Source organism: Notamacropus eugenii, chromosome 7, assembly GCF_028372415.1.
Source record: "Notamacropus eugenii isolate mMacEug1 chromosome 7, mMacEug1.pri_v2, whole genome shotgun sequence".
NCBI lineage: Eukaryota > Metazoa > Chordata > Mammalia > Diprotodontia > Macropodidae > Notamacropus > Notamacropus eugenii.
Genome location: NC_092878.1, coordinates 57,141,905 through 57,165,166, shown reverse-complemented (window position 1 = coordinate 57,165,166; position 23,262 = coordinate 57,141,905). Strand labels below are relative to the sequence as shown.

Here is a 23,262-nt window from a genome sequence, read left to right as displayed (position 1 = left end):
CAACCAAGAATCACTGGTGTGTTCACAGATGTAGATGAGTGTGAGCGACCAGGGGTGTGCATCGGGGGACAATGCACTAACACTGATGGCTCTTACCACTGTGAGTGTGGACAGGGATACATCATGGTCCGGAAGGGACACTGTGAAGGTAAGTGAACCAGGAGTCTACCATGTCCTGGCCCACCCCCCACCTATACCTGCAACTCTAGAGTTGTCCTGGGTCCTTCTGGCCTTCAGTTGGAAGTGTCTATCCAGAGACAGTGCTTTCTGCAGTTCCACTATTGCCACTTCTTAGAAAATCTGGTGACCTCAGATAAGGAAACCAAGGCTTAGGGAAAGTTAAGTAATTTGCCCAAGGTCACAAAGACAGGAAGCATCAGAAGGGGGTTTTGAAACCAGACCCTCTAATGTCACTGCCCTTTCCACCTTGGTTTCCTAAGCCTTAGCAGAACTGAATAGCTCCCACAGTGTCATTTTCACATTTTGCTCTTGCCCTAGTTTCTGGGAGCATCTTAGGTGTTTTACTTTAGATAAGGAGTTCTTAACGTTTTTGGTGTCACAAAAAAAAAAAAACCCAACAACTTCTCCATTGGCAGTCTGGTGAAGCCTACAGAACCTTCTCAAAGTCATGTGTCTTAAGTGGATAAAATAAAATACACTGGATTATCAAGGAAACAAATTATATTAAAATACAATTATCAAAATACTTTAAAAAAAATTTCACAGATGCCAGGTTAAAAATTCCTATTTTAAAGGCTTCACATAAATCCACAGCCATTTCAAAAGCTCTGAATTCTCATCCTAGCCTCCTCCTCTATGTGATTTCCTTGTAAAACAAAGCAAAACAAAATAAAACAAAACTTCTGATCCTATGGCCACACCAGTCACACCAGTATGCCTGGCTCCAGCTTGACTTTTACTTTAATATTTCATTATCCTTCCTTGAAAGTGCCCCTCTAACCTATGATGAAGCATTTTGCCCCATTTGACACAGAAGTAACGGACAGAAAAGTACAGAAAGACATAGCCCCTGCATGGATTTGTTTTACTTAACTCTAATTTTGTTATCATGCTTTTCCCCTCCTACTTTCTTTGTTCTTAATGAGGGAGTGGGAAATAACCAGAAGACAGTTAGCAAAAGTGAAATATAATTTTTAAAATACACAGAACAGAAGGACATTCAGAAGGGAACACAGAAAAACAGGACAGATTTGAAAGTAATGTGTTAAATTTATTTATATACTTTTTAAAAAGATAAATGGTATGATGAAGAAATTCATGATTTCATATGGAGTTATCTTTTTATGTTTAAAAATATTTATAAAGTGCCCCTTTAAATCAATTATAGTCTTTAAAATGCCTTTATACTAGAAAACTGTGCATAATCTTCTCTCAAATGTTATTTCAGGCTGTATGTCTGCTCAAGGCGTAGCCAGTGTAGCACAGCCACTTTATATGTATAAAGATAGCCCTGGAATTGATCCCTAAGAATTAGTCAATAAAAGTTGCATAGATATGTTTAAAACGGGGGGGGGGGGGGGGGGGGGGGGAAGTACCTACTCCTCTATCACAGCAGTGGAGAATGTGACTGTCTAGGTGTCCCTAGCACCTCTGACTTCACTCTTTGGTATAGTTCAGAGCCTTCTTCAGGCTACCTATTTTGGCCTAACTAGACACATGGTGACCACTACTATCCAAACAACCAAACTTCCAACAGGTTGAAGCAAAACCAAGCAGATATTCATTGACCTCCATTTTGTCAGCCTTCCAGAAGGGGCCCTTGTCAAATTTTCATGATTACCTTGAGATATTAGATACTTATGGGAGCTCCTACTTATTGGGCCCCAGGACCAAGGGGTGATGGGCATAACTGAAAATAAGGCACTCCTGGATGAATGTCTTGGATGTACCTCCTGGGCCTGAGGTGAGACCCAAATTACTCAGCCAACAAAGATTTATTAAGCACTTCTTATGTACCAGGTACTGTGTTAAGTGGTTGGCATACAAAGAAGGCAACAATATGGTCCCTGCCCAAAACAAGGTCACATTCTAATAAACAAGACAACATGTAAATTACTCAATATACATTAGATGGAAGTTATCTTGTAAACTTATGCAGCTTCCAGTGACTCTTTCTGGCTAAGCCCTCATCCTAGGCCAAGGCTGTGGGTGGATCAGATAGGCAGTCACTGTTTTAGGCTACAGATCCAGCAGATCATGGAGGGAAGGAGTGGGCGCCATTGTTATTTTGCAGATATTGATGAATGCCGTCATCCCAGCACCTGTCCTGAAGGGAACTGTGTCAACTCTCCTGGCTCCTACACATGTCTGGCCTGTTCAGAAGGCTACAGAAGCCAGAGTGGACAATGTGTTGGTAAGGAAGCTCTGGTTGGCCTCTGGGGACCTCTAGGATAGCCACCTGAGTGAAAAGAAAAGAGAAAGACATTGGGGAGGGGAGGAGGGCAGGGTTCAAAGCAGATATGGGTTTTAAATACACACAATGAGATTCCAGAGAGGGGCACATGTTTCTTCAACTTCCATCCCTACCAGTCACCTGAGAAAACACCTGAAGGGACTGCCTCACCACAAAATGCTTTGTTCTTCTATCTTCTGAAGCTGTTTAGCCTCGTGGGAGAAAGGGGTCTTGAATCTGGGTTCAGACAAGGAACAGGAAATCAATATGGCTCAGACCCACATAAGGGTGTGCCTAAGGAACCACTCTTTCCTTGTGTTCCACTTGGTTCCCTCATTTCTCATTTCAGCACCACAGATAGGACAACTCTAGCCCTTCTCCTCCCTTTCCTTCCCCTGCCCCTCAAGACCTGGAGGGCTTTGGTCCCTTCGTTCATTCATTGGGATGTAGATTGCTTCATATTACCAGGCAGGATTGAAGGGAGCATAGAAATCTTGGTTGCTTTCCTTCAGTGGAGGGATAGGGCAGGTAAAGGTTTAAGGGAATTCAACCTTTCCGGGAAATCTTAATTCCTTTGGAAATTAGAACTTGCACCTTCCAGATGAAGCATGAAGAATGTTCTGATTCCCCAGTGCCCTTGTATTTAACAACTCAGTATGTGTATGTGTATATGAGTGTATAAACTTTTATGCTGTGTATTTTTATATATACTTTTTTGGCTTCCCCAATATATGATAAGTCACTTATGAGTAAAGATTGTTCTGTCTAGCACAGTGCCTGGCATGTAGTAGGTGACTGATAAATACTTATTGACTGATTGATTGAAAAATTCTAGTTTAACCAGCTAGTGCTTCATGGATTGAAGGAGATCCATATTCCCCTAAATTCTGACTCCTTTTCTCCAGATGAAGATGAGTGCCTGACCCCAGGAATCTGTTTGCATGGAAGGTGCATCAATCTGGCAGGCTCTTTCAGATGTTCCTGTGAACTGGGCTTCCAAGTCACAGAGGATGGGAAAGGTTGTAATGGTATGGACCTGCTAACTACCTGACTTATCCCTTCCCATGAGCAAGCACCAGAGGAGAGGAAGAAAATGTAGTCTAGGACCTCTTCGTTGGAGAGGGAAGAGTGGTTCTGAGCACCTTCTTCTGGGCATAGAGTCTCCACTCCACCTATAATCCTATGAACAGACCTCAGTCCATACCCTCCACCTTCATGTACCCCTTACCTATTTCTCTTACTAAATCTCCAGGTGAAGCCTAGTGATAGAAACTTGTCCTATCTAATTTTCCAGCCCCAATAGATGTTTGCCCTGAAAAGAGCACTTTAATGAGGGATTCCATGACCTGTTTTAGACCTGGATGAATGTGACACCTAGGACTACTCTCTGCCTTGATACTGAGGGCTGATTTTGCTAATCCTATGTAAATGGGTACCAAGTATCTAAGGATGGCACAGTATGTGAAGGTATTTCCTATAGGTGGGAGGGAGATCTCATAAGATAATTATGCCATATTGGAACTGGAAAGTTTCCCAGAAGAAGCCAGGTCGTCCGTCTTCCTGTCTATAGTCAAGACTATACCAGATAAGGTCTTTCTTGAAAATCTTGTGGAAAGATTGGAGGAGAAAAGGAATGCCAAAAGTGACTGTGAATGACCATCCCTAGAAAAATGTGGGTGATTCAACCAGAGGAAATGGGAAGGAAGGGGCAGAAGGCATCTGAGAGCCATCTGAATCCCCAAGTCTTTGAGACAGAGATAGAGACATGTCCTTTGGAGGAAGATGCTGAGGCCAACGAGAAGTGAAGAGTCTAAGAAGATAAAGGAAAGGATGGATGAAAGGAAATGGAAAGGAGGAAAAGGGAAGGCACCGGATCTTCCTTGTTGGGGAAATTAGTCTTGGATTTGGTTGTATAAAATTGCCCAGATTCACATTACCCATTTCCAAAGGACCTGCAGTGAGACTTCTCCTATCCATTCATCTAGTTGAATGGGACCCTCTGACTTGTGTACTTGTCTGTCTATCACAGATATAGATGAATGTGCCTCTCCCGGTGTCTGCCTCTCTGGAATTTGCTCCAACACCGTTGGCTCCTTCTCTTGTAATGCCTGTGAGAGGGGATACCATCCAGATGCCCTTGGGCATACATGTGAAGGTAAAAGCTGACTATTTCCTTCTGATATCCTTTATCCCTTTAAGTATTGGGCTGTACCAGCCAAAACAGCTGTGCCAGTTACAGAGTGTCTACAGGTTGGCAGGGAAGAACCAGGCTTAGGGTCACTCATCAATGGGGATGACAATTTTTGTTTTCTATGATCCAGAAGTCTGTCAAGAAAAGGCAGTTCACTCACCCCTCTAAGAGTATCCCTCATTCCCAATCTCAATCCACATACCCCTTCAAAAATCTTCCCCCATCCTCTTTTCCCCACCCTTCCAAATCCCAATCCATATACCTCTCTAAAAGTCCCTCCCCCCCATCCCCTACTTTCCTCACCTCATCATGTTCAGAAGACTTCTACACTCTTCCAGATGTACATGTTGTTTCTTTAACCCAGATGAGAGTAATGTTCCAACATTACCAGTCTTCCACCCTCACCTGCTTCCTCTGTATCAGTTCTTCCTTTCATTCCTCATTTTTGTAATGTAGTTGCTCCCCTTTTTATTTTCCTACCCAATTTTTTTTAGAATCACCCCATCATACACAACTCAGCCCTAACCCTTGGGGAGAGAAGGAGGAAAAAAAAAGAAATTTGCACCATAACTTTATTGTGTATTTGAAGGGAATAGCAAACTGTGTATGGTAGATTTATAGCTTCATCTTTTTTATTGTACCATATTATGGAAATGCTTGTTTTGTTCTCTGAATTGAAAATAAATTAAAATAAAAGAGAGAGAAGGCAATTGAGAATACCCCACCCACCCTCTTCTTTAGACCATACTGGTGGTATATTAGCTCAAAACAATCTTTCCTTGTGCCCCTTGCAGATGTGAATGAATGTGAAGACCATGAGGCCAACTGTGTAGGAGGAGAATGTAGGAATACCCTGGGTTCCTACCAGTGCCATTGTCCACTGGGCTTCCAGCTCATCAATGGTACCATGTGTGATGGTAAGTCCCAGTTGTCTCCCCTGCTGTGATTTTGATTCCACTACCTCTATCTCCCAACCCAGTACTAACTTTCCTGCTTGAGGGGGAAGAATATACATTTGGATTGCTTTAATACCATCTTCAATATCTTCTCTCTCCTGGGTTTACAACAACAGGGCCATTTAGTGAAGGAACAGATAAGTTGTTTACCAAAATTGTGGTTGACACCAAGCTGGGAGGGATTGCTAACTTATTGGATAAGAAATTCTGAATCTAAAAATACCTTGACAGGCTAGAACAAGGGGCAGAAACTAATTAAATGAAATTAATAAGGGTAAATATCACATCCTGTATTTGAATTCATAAAATTACCTGTACACATACATGATGGGAAGGCATGGCTAGATAGCAATTTTCATGAAAAATGCTTGGGGGTTTTGGTGGACTAAATATGAAAATGAATCAATAGTATAAAGTGGCAGCTCCTCTCCACTCCTTCCCCGCAAAAAAACCCAACTGTTGATATTAAGCCATATTATAGAAATATAATGTCTAGGACTAGGAAGCTAATATGTTGTCTTGCAATATTCTGCCCTACATGTCAGACCACATCTAAAGTCATATGTTCAGTGACGCATTTTAGGGAGAATGTTGATAAATTGGAGCATCACAGAAAGATGGGCAGGATGATGAGGGGATTGGAGACCAGGACATAGGAAGATCCATGAAGGCCATGAAGATGTTTAGCCTTGAGAAGAGAAAGCTTAAGAGGCACATGATAATAATGCCTTTGAAGAAGGGCAGCTAGGTGGTATGGTGGATAGAGAGCTGGTCCTGGAATCAGGAAGACCTGACTTCAAATCCAGCCTCAAACACTTCCTAGCTGTATGACCCTGGGCAAGTCACTTAATCCTGTTTGCCTCAGTTCCCCCATCTGTAAAATGAGCCAGTTTTTTTCAAGAAAACCAAATGGGGTCAAAAGAGTTGGACACTACTAAAAAGACTGAACAACAACATGACGAAAACAGAATGAATAGTGCCCCTTCTACATTCAATTAGGTCCAATTTAACAAACATTTATTAAACACCTACTGTGTACAGAGTGCTATGCTAAGAGCTGGGCATACAACAACAAAACAGGGTTTTCCTTCAAGGACCTTCCATTTGAATGGCTATAATTGTAGAGGCAGCCAGGTGGCACAGTAGAGTACTGGATTTGGAGTCAGAGAGACAAAAGTTTGAATCCTACCTCAGACTGTGTAACTTTGGACACATCCCTTAATTTCTCTGTGACTGTTTCCCCATTTGTAAAATGGGGATAATAGCAACACCTACCTCATAGAGTTGTTGTACAGATCAAATGAGCTTCCATATGTGAAATACTCGGCAATTTTTTTTTGGCAAGTGAGGTTGAGTGACTTGCCCAGGGTCACACAGCTAGTAAGTGTCTGAGGCCAAATTTGAACTCAGGTCCTCCTGACTCCAGGACTCTAGCCACTGTGCCTATATAAGTGCTTAGGAAGTATTAGCTGGTTATTACCATGGCAGGGGAGGGGTAGGGGTGGGAATGGAGAGGAATACCACATCTGTGCAGAAAAGCAAATATAAGATCTGTACACAAAGTAATATCAAAAAGCAGATTGTACTGACACCTGAGGAAAGACTTCACACAGAAGGTGGTGGCTGATCTGTGATAAGCAGGAAACTGGGAAACAGAGAGAAGGGAGTGAGTTTCAGACATAGGGGGAATACTTGGCCATTTGTAGAAAAGCTCAGAAGCAGGAGATGGACCATCCAGCATGGAGAACAGTCAGTGGGTCAGTTTGACTGGAACACCAAAGGCGTTAAGAGAAAAATGTCATATCAGACAAGGCTGACGGCAACTTGTTTAAAATAGCCCCAAAAGACAGTCAAAAAGCATTTATTTATTTATTAAGCACCTACTATGTGTTAGGCACTGGGCTAAGTGCTAGGGATATAAAGAAAAGCAAAAAAGACTGTTCCTGCCAGTTAAGGGAATTATTCATCTTGATAAAAACCAAATGAAGGAGATTTGGATATGATCTCTTATATTTCCCCTATATATAGGGGGGAAAGGCATCAATGAGACCCAGTAAAAGATGAGGTAATTGATTTTTCCAGTAGCCAGAAAATCTAAATTGATTTTCAGTCAGTGAAGTAACACAATTTTCGAGGTACCCTTGGAGAAGCGTATCCCATTCTTTGTAAACATGTTCACAAGGCTTTAATCCCCTTTATAACAATTTATCTCTGTCAATCAGGATTCTCAATCTTGTTCTCAATTAAATCTGAAGCAAAAAATAAATGATCTCTTTCAAAAACAAGAATGAAAATAAAATTTGATTGACAAGGAATAGAATCACGGGTCTTACTAAATTGACTATTTTGAGTTAATGACTTTAACTTTAATGTTAAATTAAACTAATTAATAAATTAATTAAACTAATTTAACTTTAATGTTAATGACTAAAAAATTGTATGTACTTAATAAAAATTTCTTCATTAAAAAAACCCAGCCCCTCCCCTCAGGGACCCCATAGTCTGACAGAGGAGACAACATGAAGCAACCTTATACAAATAAGAGATAAATCAGAAGTAATCAGTAGAGGGATTGGACTAGAAATTAAGGGGGCTCTAGAGAGATTTTCTATAGATGAGACTTTAGCTAAGACTTGAAGGAATCCAGGGGATGGAAAATAAGGAAAACATTCTAGACATGGGGAGATAGCATGAATTTAGGGTCATCATTGAGTTATCGACTGGGAATGATAGATGGAAGTGATAGAAATGGTGATTTCATCGTAATATACTGAAGAATTTCCTGACCAATTAGAACTTGTTCCTGTATGAATTGAACTAGATGATCTCTGAAGCTTCTTCCAACTTGGAGATTCTATGATTCTACAACTGACTCCCTTGGAAGCTAGTGAGTTCCCCATAACTGAAGGTCTTCAAGTGAAGATAAAAGGGACAGAACAGGCATTTATATAGCACCTATTATGCACCAGGCATTTTTTATAAATATTTTCTCTTTTGATCCTCACAACAACCCTGGAGCAAAGTAGTATCATGATCCCCATTTGACAGTTGAGGAAACTGAAGCAAACAAGGGTTAAGTGACTCACCCAGGGTCACATAGCTAATGAGTGTCTGAGGCCAGATTTGAACTCAGGTCTTCCTGATTCCAGACAAAACTCTTTATCCACTTCACCACCAGCTACTTCAAGGCTGGGCAAGGTGCCGAAACTGAATTCTAGGTGACCCTTTGTTGGTGATGTAGAACAGGATGTGATTCTTGCTTAGCTATAGCTAGAGTAGATGACTCCTGGGGTCCTGTCTGACTTTGCTGTTGTCCATTCTTCATTCTCAAAGACCAATGACATCACAAGGGTCATATCTCGATTTGTTCATGAACTGGATTTAAGTGAGACGGAGTTGCACAAAGTTGTCAGCCTCACTCATTCCTCCAGAGTTATTGAAATCCAGTAGCAAGACAGAGGTTAAGATGACTGGTAATGGTCCAGGATGCAATGGGTGACCTTGGCCTTTCTAAATTATAGTCTTTCCCAGGCAGGTCTCAGTTTGTCTGACTTTGTCATTCAGTGACTGATTCTACCTCCATCCTCCATCCCAGGACCAAGCCCAGTTTGTTGGGTAATTTTATTTGTGTATCTCCAGCACCTAATACAGTAGGTATTCAATAAATATTTAGCATGTGGGAACATTAAAGGGAATGAATGTTAGTGATTAAGTCATCCTAGAGGCAGCAAAAAAGGAGATCCATTGGTTCCTACTCTATGGCTGTGCAAGGCCCAGGGGACCTACTCATTCCCTATCTTCCCCTACAGATCTAGATGAATGTGCTGGGGAGGAAGAATGTGCACCCCATGGCGAGTGTCTCAACACCCACGGGTCCTTCTTCTGCCTCTGTGCCCCTGGCTTCTCTAGCGAGCTGGGGGGCACCAGCTGCCTGGGTAAGTGGCTATGAGGACAGATAATCAGACTTTCTACTCAGATTGTGGTCCTGTTGAGGGTGTAACCCATTCTAGATGCTAGGAGTTGGGCACTAAGAGCCATGCCCAAGGGCTTTGGGCATATATCCATTATCATGGACAGAAATAGAGGCCAGGTACAAAGAGGCTCAGAAGTCCCTTATCAGGCCTCAGTTGAGATGGGTTCTCTGCTTTCTTTGCCTTGATCCCATCCCATTATACCAGCTACTGTTCTTTCCTTCTACTTCTGCTACTGGTTCGTCCTGGCCTCTCCATCTCTACCCTACCTATCTCTTGCCCACTGCATTGGGTACCCCAAGCTGTGGAAGGAACCTCCCTGGGAGGAGGCAGCTGAGAAGACAGTCTTAGACAAGTTGATGTTCGTTGGCCTTCTCTTTTAGATGTGGATGAGTGTGCAGACACAGCCAGGTGCCTGGGAGGGCAATGTCTCAACACAGACGGCTCCTTTGTCTGTGTGTGTGATAGTGGATTCCAGCCTTCTCCAGAGAATGGGGAATGCATAGGTAAGGACTGGCCTGGGCCACAATAGACTTGTGCTTCTGTTCAGAACAGAGAAGATTTGACAGTATGATACAATGAAGAGTCTTGGACTTGGCCTTAAGATACCTGAATTTCAATCTCAGCTATAGAATTTGTTGTCTATGTCACCATAACCTTTCGGAGTCTCAGTGTTTTCCTCTATAAAATGGGAGTAATACTTGTACTACCTAACTCATTGACTAGGGGAAGTCCTGTCTAGATGTGAGTTGTTATTCCATCCCCTTCTGTCTATCCTCAGCTCCTTCCTGATTCTGGTACATATTATAAACTTAAAAGGGCCAGGGACTACAGATTTCTAGCACTGGGTGGTCCCTAACTTCCCATGGGTGTTAGAAGTAGTTCCATTTGAGCAGAGAGGATTAATTGAGCATCCACTGTGTATACGGAACTGAACTAGAGATTAAAGGAGAATCCAAGACAAGTAAAAGTTTCTTGTCCTCAATGAGTTTATAATCAAAATGTAATTTTCTTTTAAAACCTTTTAAGTCCTTTCACACATTTATCTTTCTGAGAGCTTATGGAAGCCCTGGGGCTGAGTTGTTCTACAATAGGTAGGAGAGGTGACTGATGTGACCCTACTTACAACAGACTGGGGTCCCTCCAGAAGTGATTTTGGGGTCTTGGGCCATACCAGTAAGCTGGCACTGACTTACACTTCCCTTCTTCCTCCCTTGTCTCCTGCTTGTTTGTGCTGGTGACAGATGTGGATGAATGTAAGGACTATGGGGACACAGTGTGTGGGACTTGGAGGTGTGAGAACAGTCCTGGCTCATACCGCTGCATCCTGGGCTGTCAGCCTGGCTTCCACATGACCCCAACAGGAGACTGCATTGGTAAGGAAGGAAAAGAAGGGCTAAGGGAAATCTCAGAGAACTGTTACTAGGTCTAGAGGTTCAGGAATAGGGATGAAGGAGGAAGAAACATGCAGGGGAAAAGAGTATATCAGTCCCCTTCTCTTCCATCTCTCAGACATAGATGAGTGTGCCAATGAGACCTTGTGTGGGAACCATGGCTTCTGTGACAATACTGATGGTTCTTTCCGCTGCCTATGTGACCGTGGCTATGAGACTTCACCCTCCGGCTGGGACTGTGTTGGTGAGAATCCCACTGGTCATCCCTGGGGGAATGACAGTTCCTTCCCTTCCTTCCCAAAGGTCTTGAGCATCCTGCTATGGGAGCACTTGTGGCCTTCTAAATCACTCAGATGATGAATAAGTCACAAGGAGGAAAAAGCACTGAGTACCAATCTGCTCTGTGTTTCGTATAGTGGGGGACACAGAAGGCACATTCTCTTACCCTTGAAAGATAATCATATGATTGGTGATAGAAACGAGCAACAAATAAGAAAGGAAAACACCTCAGCATGCAAGAAAGGCAATGTGATGTAATGGAAAGGACAATGGAATTTGGAATCAGGTGACCCCTAGGTTCAAGCCTCGGCTCTGTCACTATCTGACTATATGAATTTGGGCAAATCACTGGACGCTTCTGGGCTCTGGTTTCCTTCCATCACTGACAATCTGTAATTGTGCATAATAAATTGTCTAGGGGCTGGAAAAGTTAATCAGAAAGGCCTAATGATGTTTCAAAAGCCTTCGTGGAGGAAGATGAACCATCAGCCAGGTCTTTAACCTGGTTCTCTTCTGTTGCCCAGGGTTTTGAAAGGAGTAAGGGCAGACAGGATCTTCCATCTTAGGGCAATGTGCTATAAAGCTAACACCCAGAGCCTCCTTGGAAATAGAGCAGACCTTGTCTCTTTCCTCTCCCCTCTCCTGATTGTCTCCCTTTCTGTCCACCTCCCTCCATATCCCCCCCCCCCCACACACACACATCTACACACTTATTCCCCTGTCCATCCTGCTTGCTTGTTTTCCTTTGGAGAACATGAGCCAGTGAGGGGTGGGGATTCTGGATTGGCTGGAGGCGGAAGTCAGGACCAACGGATCAGGCCATTGTCTCCTGAAGAAGCTGCCTTTTTCCTTCTATTGGTCACTGTTCTTGACCTGTACAGATGTGAATGAGTGTGAGCTGATGGTGGCAGTGTGTGGGGCTGCACTCTGTGAGAACGTGGAAGGCTCCTTCTTATGTCTCTGTGCCAATGACCATGAGGAATATGATGCACAGGATGGCCGTTGCCGCCAACGGACAGTTGGAGGTGAGAGGTCTGCTTTGTGTGGGTCATAGGGCAGAAGGGTAGTAGATGAGTACAGCTCAGCCAGGAGGCAGGGAGGGAGTAAGGCAGAACCTGGAGAGAGGATGCTAATTAATGGCAAGAAAGGAGTTTTTTCCTCATCTCTGGAGATCAGGCAGACAGTCACCTCACTCTAACAGTATTCTGCTCCAGACAGATAATTTTTGAACCACACTTTACTTCAGGGCAAACTTATAGGAGGTTGGAAAATACCAAATTAAATTAGACCCCGTAGGCCTGCCCTAGAAGCAGTGTTATTCCTCTGGTTAAATCTGGGAAATGAAGGGACACAATCAGACTGACTTCCATCAAATATAGGCCAAGAAAGCATTGAGGGGCCAACAGAGGAACACTTTGCTGGACCAGAGCGCAAACTCTGCTACTCAGGACCAAGCAATCCGTCAGCCTGCACCAGCATCCTGGGCCGGAACACTACTCGAGAGGAGTGTTGCTGCACCCAGGGAGCCAGCTGGGGAGATAGCTGTGACCCCTGTCCTCTCCCTGGCACAGGTAGGGGGCCCCAGGAGTCAGCATGGGAAAGCCTGTGAATTTGCTGGGGAATGAAACAACATGAGCCGGAAGGAAGAAAGGTGAAGTGGGGGGGTGGGGGAAGGCTTTCACTTCACCTGAGTTCTGGTTTCTCCCTTTACCACTCCTCCCCAGTGGAATTCAGCGAGATCTGCCCCAGTGGGAAAGGATATATCCCTGTGGAAGGCACCTGGATGTTTGGACAAACCACATATACTGGTAGGTCCTTCCCCAGAACTTTCCTCCTCTCTGCATCATCCTTGCCCATTCCTACCTTCTGAGCAGATGGGAAAATCCTCATAGGATGTTTTCACCTGACACACCAACCAGAGTTTTGAATATTTAGTCAATAATAGTCAATAAACATTTATTAAGCACCTACTATGTGCCAAGCACTACACTACACAAATAAAAACAAGACAGTCCCTATCTTCAAGGAAGAAAACAATGCATAGAAGGAAGCTGAAAAGTGGGAAGTAGGATGTGGGAAGACATTCCCCCCGACTCTTTTTCACTCTCTGAGTACTTTAACTAAAGGCATTGTCAGCTGAGTAGCCCCAGGGAAGTCTAGAAGACCTCAACTCAACTACAGATTTCTTCTGTTGCCCCTACAAACCACCAGTTTCCTTTTTCCCTATATTTGTTCCCTACGTAAGAAACCAGTCGAGGATTGTCATCTCAGAAGCCATTACTCTCCTTCCCACTCATAGCCACATATGAACAAAGGAGAAGAGGAAGAGATAGTTATCTTCCTCTTCGTGAGAGTATCACCCTGTCTTGCCTGCTTCCCCCTCCTCCCTGCCCCAGTTCCTGTGAACCCTCTACAGACTGTAGGGAGTAGAGTCCCAGCATTCTGGGAGTTCAGGTGGGAGAGACCTTGTCCCTGATGACAACTCTGTCCCGATTCAGACGCAGATGAGTGCACGATGTTTGGCTCAGAGCTCTGTCACAATGGCCAGTGCATCAACACAGTGCCTGGATACATCTGCCTTTGCAACCCTGGCTATCGCTATGATGCCTCCCTCATGGTGTGTGAAGGTAAGATCTGTCCCCTTCCTCAAGCTAGCCATACTCTCTATGACCTACAACCAAAGACTCACCATTTCTCTTGCCCTGAATTATCAGAAAAATCTGTCCCCCACCTTGGGAAAGTGATATCTTCTCTAGGAAAGCAGCTACCCTACCTGGGGAGATACCTGGCTGGGTTAGTGGCTAGTAGCTGTAAGGTAAGGAAGTTCATAGAGCTATCAGGGTTCCATTGTCATGCCTCAGGAGTGACACAGCCCCTGAGGAACTATTTTACCAAGGCAAGTGACAGGCTTAGCCATGTGCAAGAATTCCCCTAGGAGGGATCCCAATGGGAGTAGCCTCTAAGGCACCTAAATAGAACAGTGGATAGAGCACCAGATTTGAATCTGGAAGACCTGAATTCAAATACTGCCTTAGATAAGCACTAGCTATGTGACCCTTCGCAAGTCCCTTAACCTTTGCCAACCTCAGTTTCCTCATCTGTAAATAAGGATAATAGTGCCTATGTCCCAGAGTTGTTCTGAAGATCAAATGAGATAAACACGTCAATTGCTTTGCAAACTTTGAAGTTCTAAATAAATGCTGTCATCATCCTCCTCCATATGGAAAGAGCCAGGAGGCTGTAGCCTTCAGTTGGGATGTGAATGATGGAGAAACTGGAACATCTTTGTTACTTATTTACATTAACTCCTCTGTTCTAGGCCAAAGTCAGTTCACAGGCCTTGTTGGTCCTTGGTTCCCCGTTTCCTCCCCTGCTCCTGCCACCCAGCCTCCTCCCTGTCTTTCCTACAGATCATAATGAATGCCAGGACACAGCCTGTGAGAACGGAGAGTGTGTGAACACAGATGGCTCTTTCCACTGCTTCTGCAGTCCCCCACTGGTCTTGGACCACAGCCAGAGGCACTGTGTGAACAGCACGAGTAGCATGGGTAAGATCAGGGCAGCCCATACACCATGGGAGCCAAGGCTGGGAGCTGGGATGGCAGGGCTCACTTGATATCTTTTTGTCCTTTGGCAGACCTCCCAGACCATGACATCCACACAGACATCTGCTGGAAAAAAGTCACTAATTATGTCTGCAGCCAACCCTTTCGAGGTCGGCGTACCACCTACACTGAGTGCTGCTGCCAAGATGGCGAGGCCTGGAGTCAGCAATGTGCCCTGTGCCCCCCCAGGAATTCTGGTGAGAGGGAGGGCTGGCTGGGTTGGGTTGGGCATCCATAGACCTGGGCCAGTGGCAACAGCATAGAAAGATTCCTAAGGATTTCCCATTAGCTGGAGAGGTGGCAGAACAAGGTGAGAATCTGCAAAGGGAAATAGTAGGAGTTGGTGTGCCATTACTCTCTACTGATCCATGCTCTTTAATGAAAAGGGTTCCTGTGACAGTCCTCTGGAGAGTACCCCCCCCCCCCCAAGGAGTTTTAAGTCACATTAATATGCCCTTTGTGCTCTGGGGGAAGAGAAACCAGGCTGAGGGTTAAGAAGACACTAGTTGTTCTAAATTTGTACTCAAAGCTTTTCTCTCCTCCCTGACAGAGGTCTTTGCTCAGCTGTGCAACGTGGCCAGGATAGAAGCTGAACGGGAAGCCGGCCTTCACCCCCGGCCAGGCTATGAGTATGGCCCAGGACCAGATGATCTGCACTATGGCCTCTATGGTCCTGAGGGGGCCCCCTTTTATAATTACCTGACTCCTGAGGAGGGTGCTTCTGAGTCCCCTTTCCTGAATCCTGCCAACCGCCCAGTTCCCAATTTTCCTGCCCCTGAGCCACCCCTGCAGCCTTCAGAAGTCCAACCCCACTTTGTGGGCAACCATCCAGGTTTGTGCTACCTGCCCGTGGCAGTGGTGGGGAGGAATGTGGGATCAATTACCTTTTCCCATTTCTCTCTATAAACCAAACTCAGTAATTTCTCTCCTCTGAGGTTAGAAAAGGGAAGCCTGGTCTTAGCAGTGAAAGTCATAGAATTAAAGGACAGATAGTTGGAAAGGACCTAGTGCCTCTTAGCTTCTCTAAGCCTCAGTTTTCCCATCTGTAAAATGAGAGAATAAAGGAATAGAACAGAGGTCATGTCTCCCAGTCCAGCGCTCCTATAACCCTGTACTGCCTCTCACAAAGAAGCTAATTTAAGGGATAGGAACCTCTGTGTTGCAGTCTTCAAACATTTAATGAGTAAGTAATGTTAGATACTGGAGAGTTAGACTCTCAAGTCACCTACAATGGCAATGGTCCCTAATGTCAACCAGCTTACATGTATCTGCCTATATGTGTATGCATAAGGGTCCATTTTTCTCACTCATCCTAAACTAATGAATTAATAATTCATTCAAGAATCAGTTTTTTATTCTTAATACTGTGTGCAAAGCACTGTGCTAGGCATTGGTGGAATTAAAATTTAATTGAAAAATTGAATTCAATTACAATTCAAACATGCCCTCATGGTGTTTACAATCTGGAGGGGAGGGAGGATGGTGCTGTATGTAGCATCTTCCATACATCCTTCACATATGTGACACCATCAAATAAAAGATACTAACTATAAATGAAAATAGAATATTATCAGAGATATACAAATCGACATGGAGTTGGAGAAAGGAAGTGCTAGTTTAGCTGGCCTTCGCAGGATGGGGGTAGAATTTCAAAGGATGAATATGGTAGAAATAGGAAATTCCTTCCAAAGATGGTAGTATGAACCACGGCATCAAGGTACTGTGAACCAAGGTATGGCATGTGTATGAGAGACCATGTTTGTTGTTATTCAGTCATGTTCAACTTGACTCCTTGTCTTACTGGAGTGATTTGCCGTTTTTTTCTCCAGCTCATTTTACAGAGGAGGAAACTGAGGCAAACAGAGATAAGTGATTTGCCCAGGGTCACACAGCTAGGAAGTATCTGCGGCTGGATTTGAACTCAGGTCTTCCTGACTCTAGGCCTGGCACCTTTAGCTGCCCAAGGGACCATGAATTGTCTGTTAGAGCTGAAGTGTAATGTGAGATAAGGCTTAAAAGTAGGGGAGGTGCCTAGTGGTAAAAAGCCTCGAATGCTCTAAATCTGAACCCTCATGTCTCCAATCTTCTGACTACCTTGGGGCTGGCTCTCAAGATTTGCTTAAAACTGCCACAAAGGATATAAATGTAAAATATAAAAGGACATATTTTTATAAATGTACATGACATACATGTATGTATACATATGTGTGTGTGTACACATGTATTTTAAACAGAATACATCTTCACTTGACATTTTAGGGAAAATTTCATGACACCCCTGAAGATCCTTGTTAATGAATGTTCTGAAATATTGTAACAGACAGGAAATCATTGGAAGAATAGAGTTGGGTTATGTGTCCCTTCCTTCTCTCCCTCCATCCTCTGACTCTCCAGGGAACTATGACAGTTTTGAAGGTCTCCAAGCAGAGGAGTGCGGCATCCTCAATGGCTGTGAGAATGGTCGTTGTGTCCGAGTAGATGAGGGCTATACCTGTGATTGTTTTGAAGGCTTCCAGCTGAATACAGCCCAGATGGCCTGTGTGGGTAAGTTTAGAATGGAATCCAGGGACAGGGAGTGGCATTCCTAGGGAGAGGGGTACTATGGTCATATCATGTGGTATTGACAAGAAAGACTAGGTTAAGGTCTCCTTGCAGTCATTCAAGACAATCTGGAGCCACACTGTTGTTCCTTGGTGAGTCTACTTGAAACCAGTCAACTCCAAGTGCCAAGGGAAATCTATTCTCTGGAGATTTCTCAGGACAGGCCTGAAAAAGGGACAAGGTTTCTATAGCTGCTGCCCTGGGGATTGGTACAGGACTGTTGTTGCCTTGTACTCTTGAGGGAAAATATTATTTCCTACATTTAAAGGAGAAAGCTGTACCAGGGTTTGTTCATAAAGGCCAGTGAATCAGGCAAGGAAACCTTTGACCACTTCTGGCTCATAGCCTCATCCACTCTCTTATAGATGTAAATGAATGTGAGGACATGCCCGGGCCCACAGCTCTCTGTGAACATGGTCACTGTGAGAACACCGAGGGCTCCTACTACTGCCAATGCTCTCTGGGTTATGTGGCCATGGCAGGTCCTCCCCGCTGTATCCCCAAGGAATAGTGAAGAACAGCACTGGCCCACAGCCACCCGCAAGGGTCCTGAGGAGTCTGTCTCAACAAGGAAGATGCTGTGATGGTAGCAGTAAGGGGGCTGGAGGCTCCGCCCCCAACAAGCCTAGTCATCTCCCACCATCTCTCATGGCTGAGGTCCTACTTCAGCCATGAACATTCCAGCTTGGCTCAAACACCACCAACTGCTTTGATGCTTCATGGGGCCATTTCATTGCCTTTTCCTGACCTTGCCCTGTGATATTTGCTGAGGGAAGAGCCTGTTGTCTTCTCTCCAAACTGTGCATATCTGCAGGGTCCTTTTAGCCTCACACTCTAGGCATCACATTCCAGCTACGACTCTATGTGCAAATGAACCTACAGCTGCAAAAGGGGCAAATAGCTGTCTCCCCCTTTGGCCAATCCTTCAGATCTCGTTGTGCTGGACAGGGATTCAAGTTTTGCTGATGACTCCAAAGCCCCTCTTTGGAGGACTTCTGTCTCTACTAGGCTGGGCTGGGCCCTTCTTTTGATGTATCCCCATTCTATAGCTATTTCTGTAACCCCAGGTGGGCAGCAGAGACCCTCACCACAGAGAAGCAAGACTGGTGCTGGCCTTCTTGGGCACAGGCGAAGTGAGAGAGGGGAAGCAAAGACAGATTTAAAGGAATGAGATAAAAAGGGATGGGGGTAGAGAAGAAGAGGAGAATGGGGAGACAAAGGAGAAAGAAAGAACCAGAATTTTACATGAGTCTAAAGGAAACATTTCAGTGGCTTCAGCTTGGTAAGCTTGCATCTCCCAGCAGGTCATAGCCCTGTGTGAACCAGTAAAAGGGCTATTGCAAGACGCCCCATTTCCAACAGACCTCTGTAAAATCCACATAGCTTTTTATAGGAACCAAATTTCTCTTGTGCTCTCCTTTTTTGAAAACAAGTTTGATGTGTTATAAATAAAAAGGTCTATTTTCTGGCCCATGGATTACCACGTATGTGTTGTGTAATTTTTTAACCTCTGATTAAGTCATTCAATTTCAATTGAATTCAAATAGGTAGTAAATGCCTACCTATCTGACAGACACTGGAGCTGAGAGACGCTAACTGAACAGGGTGGAGCAGAGTTGATGGAAGCCAGGATTAATGAAAGCACATGAGACATTTGGAAAACTCAAGCTTTCCTAGAATGCTGTGTACAGAAAGGGAAGTAGTAGTGTGACCTCAGATATAATTTTCAATCTGTGCTCTTAAATGCTGGTCCCCATAGAAAAATGTAATTTGGGGACCTTGACAGTTATTTTTTGTTTTTTTGTTTTGTTTTAACATCCAAATAAAGGGTTGGCTTTAATTTAACCCAGCAGTAATTAGAGAAGACTGTCACATTCAGGCTGATAAAGACATAAAGAAATCCTTGTATCGATCTTCTACACCTAAAGCCTTGCTCTGGTATACACCAGTAGAGGTGTCCTGTGACCACTGCAGTGCCAGTGAGGGAAGGAAACATAAAAGGGCAAATCTTTGGGGACTTAGGTTGTCAGAGAGTCAGGTCCCCAACATTCTTTGTATCTTGCCACCTAATTCAATAATAATCTGAATCCCCAATTCTGTAACTAGTTTTTTGCTTTTATGAGTCTGAAGAAATCTTAACACCAACCCAACATGACCTTTGGACCCATTTGGACCATAATTCAGACTGTCTTCCCTGGGGGGGGGAATTGCATCTCCTAAATCCCCATTCTTTCCCCAATCCCCAAAACAAGTATTCTTCTGCTATTCCCTCTTCACCCCAGAGGATGCAGCATAGGCCATGTTTGCTTGGGTTCTTACTAACTTAAAAGACTTGATTTCTGGCCAGCCTTGTTACTTAATACTTATGTGACCTTGAGTATAACTTCCCTCCTAGAGGCAGCTAGGTGGTGCAGTGGATAGAGCACTAGTGCAGGAGTCAGGAAGACCTGAGTTCAAATCTCACCTCAGACACTTGACACTCACTAGCTGTGTGTGACCTTGGGCAAGTCACTTAACCCCAATTGCCTCATCCTGGGTCATCTCCAGTCATCCTGATGAATATCTGGTTACTGGATTCAGATGACTGGAGGAGAAGTGAGGCTGGTGACCTGCACAAGCCTCCTTCACTCAAAACAAAGTCAAGTGCAAGTCATGTCATTATTTCTCTGATGACATGGTCTTCTTCGACAACAAAGGACAAACACACACACATAACTTTCCTCCTAGACCTCAGTTTCCTGATCCTATGATCACTAAGGTCCTTTGCAGCTCTAAATCCTACTACTGTAGGTGAATGTTGTTTTTATGGGCTTAAAGAATTTGTAAGGTTTTAAAAAGTTTTAGGTGGGCTTTGGATAGCTGCTTTCCTAAATGGCAAAATCCAAATGATTATGACCGTTACCTTGAGAACTGAGAAGTGGGTAGAGCTCACAGATGGGGTAGAATAAATGTGAAGTGATAAATAGAGTCTTCTAATAGGCCTAGAGGTAAAACCTATGGCTGGAATTCTTGACCAAAGGGCAGAGGAGAAAGGAACAGAAGGAAATAAACATGTATTTTTTTGTACGTATTAAACTGTGCTAAGTAGTTTACAGATACCTCTTGATCCTCATAATAACCCTGGGTGGTAGGTGCTGTTATTGTCACCTTTTGACAGTTGAGGAAACTGAGGCAGACAGAGGTGAAGAGATTTGTGTAGGGTTGCACAGGTTGAATCAGATCTATCCACTGTGCCATCTAGCTTCCTTTGAGGAAAGCAAAAAAACTTTAAAACTGAAAAAGAAAAGGAGTCGAGATGGGGGGGAGGGAAGGTTGTGATAATCAGGATCATGGCAGCTGGCAAAGAAAAAAGAAAGACCTATATGGTAGCTAGTTGACACAGGGGACAGAGTGCCAGGCCTAGAGTCATGAAGACCTGAGTTTAAATGTGGCCTCAGATATTTCCTAGCTGTGTGACCTTGGGCACATCACCTAATCTCTGTTTTCCTCAATTTCCTCATCTATAAAGTGGGAATAATAAGAGCATGTCCCTTCCAGGGTTGTTGTGAAAATCAAATGAGATAATTTTGTAAAGCATTTAGTACAGTGCCTGGTATATAATGAGAGCTATATTTGGCTATTATTAGCCATTATTATTATATGTTAGTATAAGGTCTGACAAAGTAGCATTTCATCTAAGTGTAACACTAGCTTAATAATAGGCTACTGAACTTTTTGTGGGAGCAAAGAATTAGAAGCAAAGTAGATGCCCGTCTACTGTGTGGCAGATGAACAAATTATGGTGTATGAATATAATGAGAGTACTGTACTAGAAGAAATTATGGTTACAGAGACCTCGGAGAAGTATGAGAGGACACTAAACTGACGCAGAGTAAAGTAAGAACCAGGAAAACAATATGTATGATGACTAAAACAATGTAAATGGAGGAAATGACAAAACGAAACCTTCACACTGTAATTATAATGACCGAAATACACCAGAGAGAAGAGAGAAGAATATGTATATATATATCTGCCTCTCTGTGGAGTTGGGGGACCAACATGTAAAATGTCACCTAATTTATCAGTCCCAGTCCCAGATTAGTTTTGTTGAACTGCTTTTTTTTCCTTTTCCTTTTTAATTCTTTATTGCAAGGGATAGCTTTCTGAGTAGGAGAAGGGAGAGGGGAGGGAAATGAAAAGAACAATGTAAAATATAAAATTTTATATAGAAATATAGTTTTTTAAAAATTTAAAAGATTAAAAGTGGTCAAGGCAATTTGGAGAATTGGGTTAGATATAGGGAAGTACTAGAAACCATATCAGCTACTTATCCATAGAGAGAATATGGAGATTTCATGATATTTCCATGTTCCATAAATTTGTTAATCTGGCACTCTGTGAGGTTTTGGGTTTTTTTTTTCTCTATCCATCTTTTATTATTTACAAAATGCTTTTTTTTTGACATTCTAAACTTTGTCCTAGGTAAATGAAGGAGGAAAAGAGCTTCTACCAAAGAGATCTGAGAGAATCTTGTTAGTAGCACAGAATTTGAGAAATGGATAGGACCTCAGCAACCACCTAGTCCAGGGCTTCTTAAACATTTTTCCATTTAAATGTTTTCCATTTGAGACCCCTTTTTGAATTTGTTGGTGTTGCATGGCCTGAGAACATGCATAATGTAAAGTGCTTAGATGCTTTGTGTTCAGAACCAAGGCTGCAGTGAAGTTGCACTACCCGGGCAAGCACTGCCAGAAACACCTTGGATTCAATGCATGTTTGATTTTTAATTAACTTTTGGTCATTGGGCATTTGGAAACCTTTCACTATTGCCAAATTTTTCACAATCCCAGATGGGATTGCAACCCACAGTTTAAGATTAAAGTCCAAGACATTCAGTCCAAGTAACATATGAAAGGAATTACTCTTATAACATACTTGATTATAATATATTGATTAAAACCCCCTTCTAGGTGGCTCAGTGGTTAGAGCGCCTGGCCTGAAGCTCAGGAAGGCCTGAGATGAAATATGGTCTCAGACACTAATAACTAAAGCTATGTGACTCTTGGCAAATCATTTAACCCCATTTGCCCCAGTTTCTTCATCTGTAAAATGAGCTAGAGAAGGAAATGGCAAACCACTCCAGTGTGTCTGCCAAGAAAACCCCAAATGGGATCATGAAGAGCCAGACATGACCAAAAAACGACTGAACAACAACAAATAAAACCCCCTGAGGACGGAAACCGGCCACTTCCCGAAGCAGCCCATTCTGCTTTGGGAAGTTCTAACTTTTAGGGAATTTTTCCTTCTTTCTCCCTTCTTGAGTCTAACAGAAGTCTAATCCTTCTTTCTTATAACAGTCCTTCAAAAAAAGTCCATTTTGCTCCCCAACCTTGCACCCCAAATCTTCTCCAGGCTAACCATTCCTAGTTCCTTCAGCTAATCCTCCTATGACATGGATACAAGGTCCTTCACTATGCTGGTTGCCTCCGATGAATACTTTCCACCTTATTCATGCCCTTCTCAAACTACCTTTCCTGGAAATGCACCCAGTACTACTAGATAAGATCTGAGAAGAACTGAACACAGTAGGACATTGTAAACAGTATAGTAGCTTCCTCACCCCATTAAACAAAGAAGTCTTAGAGAAATTAAAAAAAAAAACCAACCTGACTCATCCTGCTGAGTAAGAATTGCAGTAATAGTCAAAAAGTCCCCCTTTTCTGAGGAGCAGGAATGTGAATATTAATGAGCTGTCAATTTCCCCAGTTCCGCCTGACATGCTAGTACCTGCATCCCAGCTTCCCCACTCCCTGCTCCCAATGTCTGGTGCCATTTGACCCCAAATGAGTTCCCTATAATAACCTACCATG

The 23,262-nt window shown here is 43.5% G+C and overlaps 1 protein-coding gene across 3 annotated transcripts in view; it reads left to right on the top strand.

Annotated features, from left to right (window-relative positions):
• Nucleotides 1–18,893, top strand: part of LTBP2 (latent transforming growth factor beta binding protein 2) — a 190,661-nt gene extending 171,768 nt beyond the window's left edge. For 2 of the 3 annotated variants that reach the window (XM_072625677.1, XM_072625675.1), the window contains 18 exons: nucleotides 29–148; nucleotides 2,255–2,374; nucleotides 3,319–3,441; nucleotides 4,443–4,568; nucleotides 5,399–5,521; nucleotides 9,370–9,495; nucleotides 9,915–10,037; nucleotides 10,776–10,907; nucleotides 11,044–11,169; nucleotides 12,086–12,229; nucleotides 12,584–12,775; nucleotides 12,929–13,012; nucleotides 13,703–13,831; nucleotides 14,615–14,752; nucleotides 14,842–15,006; nucleotides 15,360–15,641; nucleotides 17,204–17,353; nucleotides 17,776–18,893. In XM_072625677.1, the coding sequence (XP_072481778.1) occupies nucleotides 29–148; nucleotides 2,255–2,374; nucleotides 3,319–3,441; nucleotides 4,443–4,568; nucleotides 5,399–5,521; nucleotides 9,370–9,495; nucleotides 9,915–10,037; nucleotides 10,776–10,907; nucleotides 11,044–11,169; nucleotides 12,086–12,229; nucleotides 12,584–12,775; nucleotides 12,929–13,012; nucleotides 13,703–13,831; nucleotides 14,615–14,752; nucleotides 14,842–15,006; nucleotides 15,360–15,641; nucleotides 17,204–17,353; nucleotides 17,776–17,921 (2,549 nt within the window). In that variant the 3' untranslated portion in view covers nucleotides 17,922–18,893. The remainder of the gene's footprint in view (nucleotides 1–28; nucleotides 149–2,254; nucleotides 2,375–3,318; nucleotides 3,442–4,442; nucleotides 4,569–5,398; nucleotides 5,522–9,369; nucleotides 9,496–9,914; nucleotides 10,038–10,775; nucleotides 10,908–11,043; nucleotides 11,170–12,085; nucleotides 12,230–12,583; nucleotides 12,776–12,928; nucleotides 13,013–13,702; nucleotides 13,832–14,614; nucleotides 14,753–14,841; nucleotides 15,007–15,359; nucleotides 15,642–17,203; nucleotides 17,354–17,775) is intronic. The other variant, XM_072625676.1, reaches the window with a different exon arrangement.
• The last annotated feature ends 4,369 nt before the right edge of the window (nucleotides 18,894–23,262 follow it).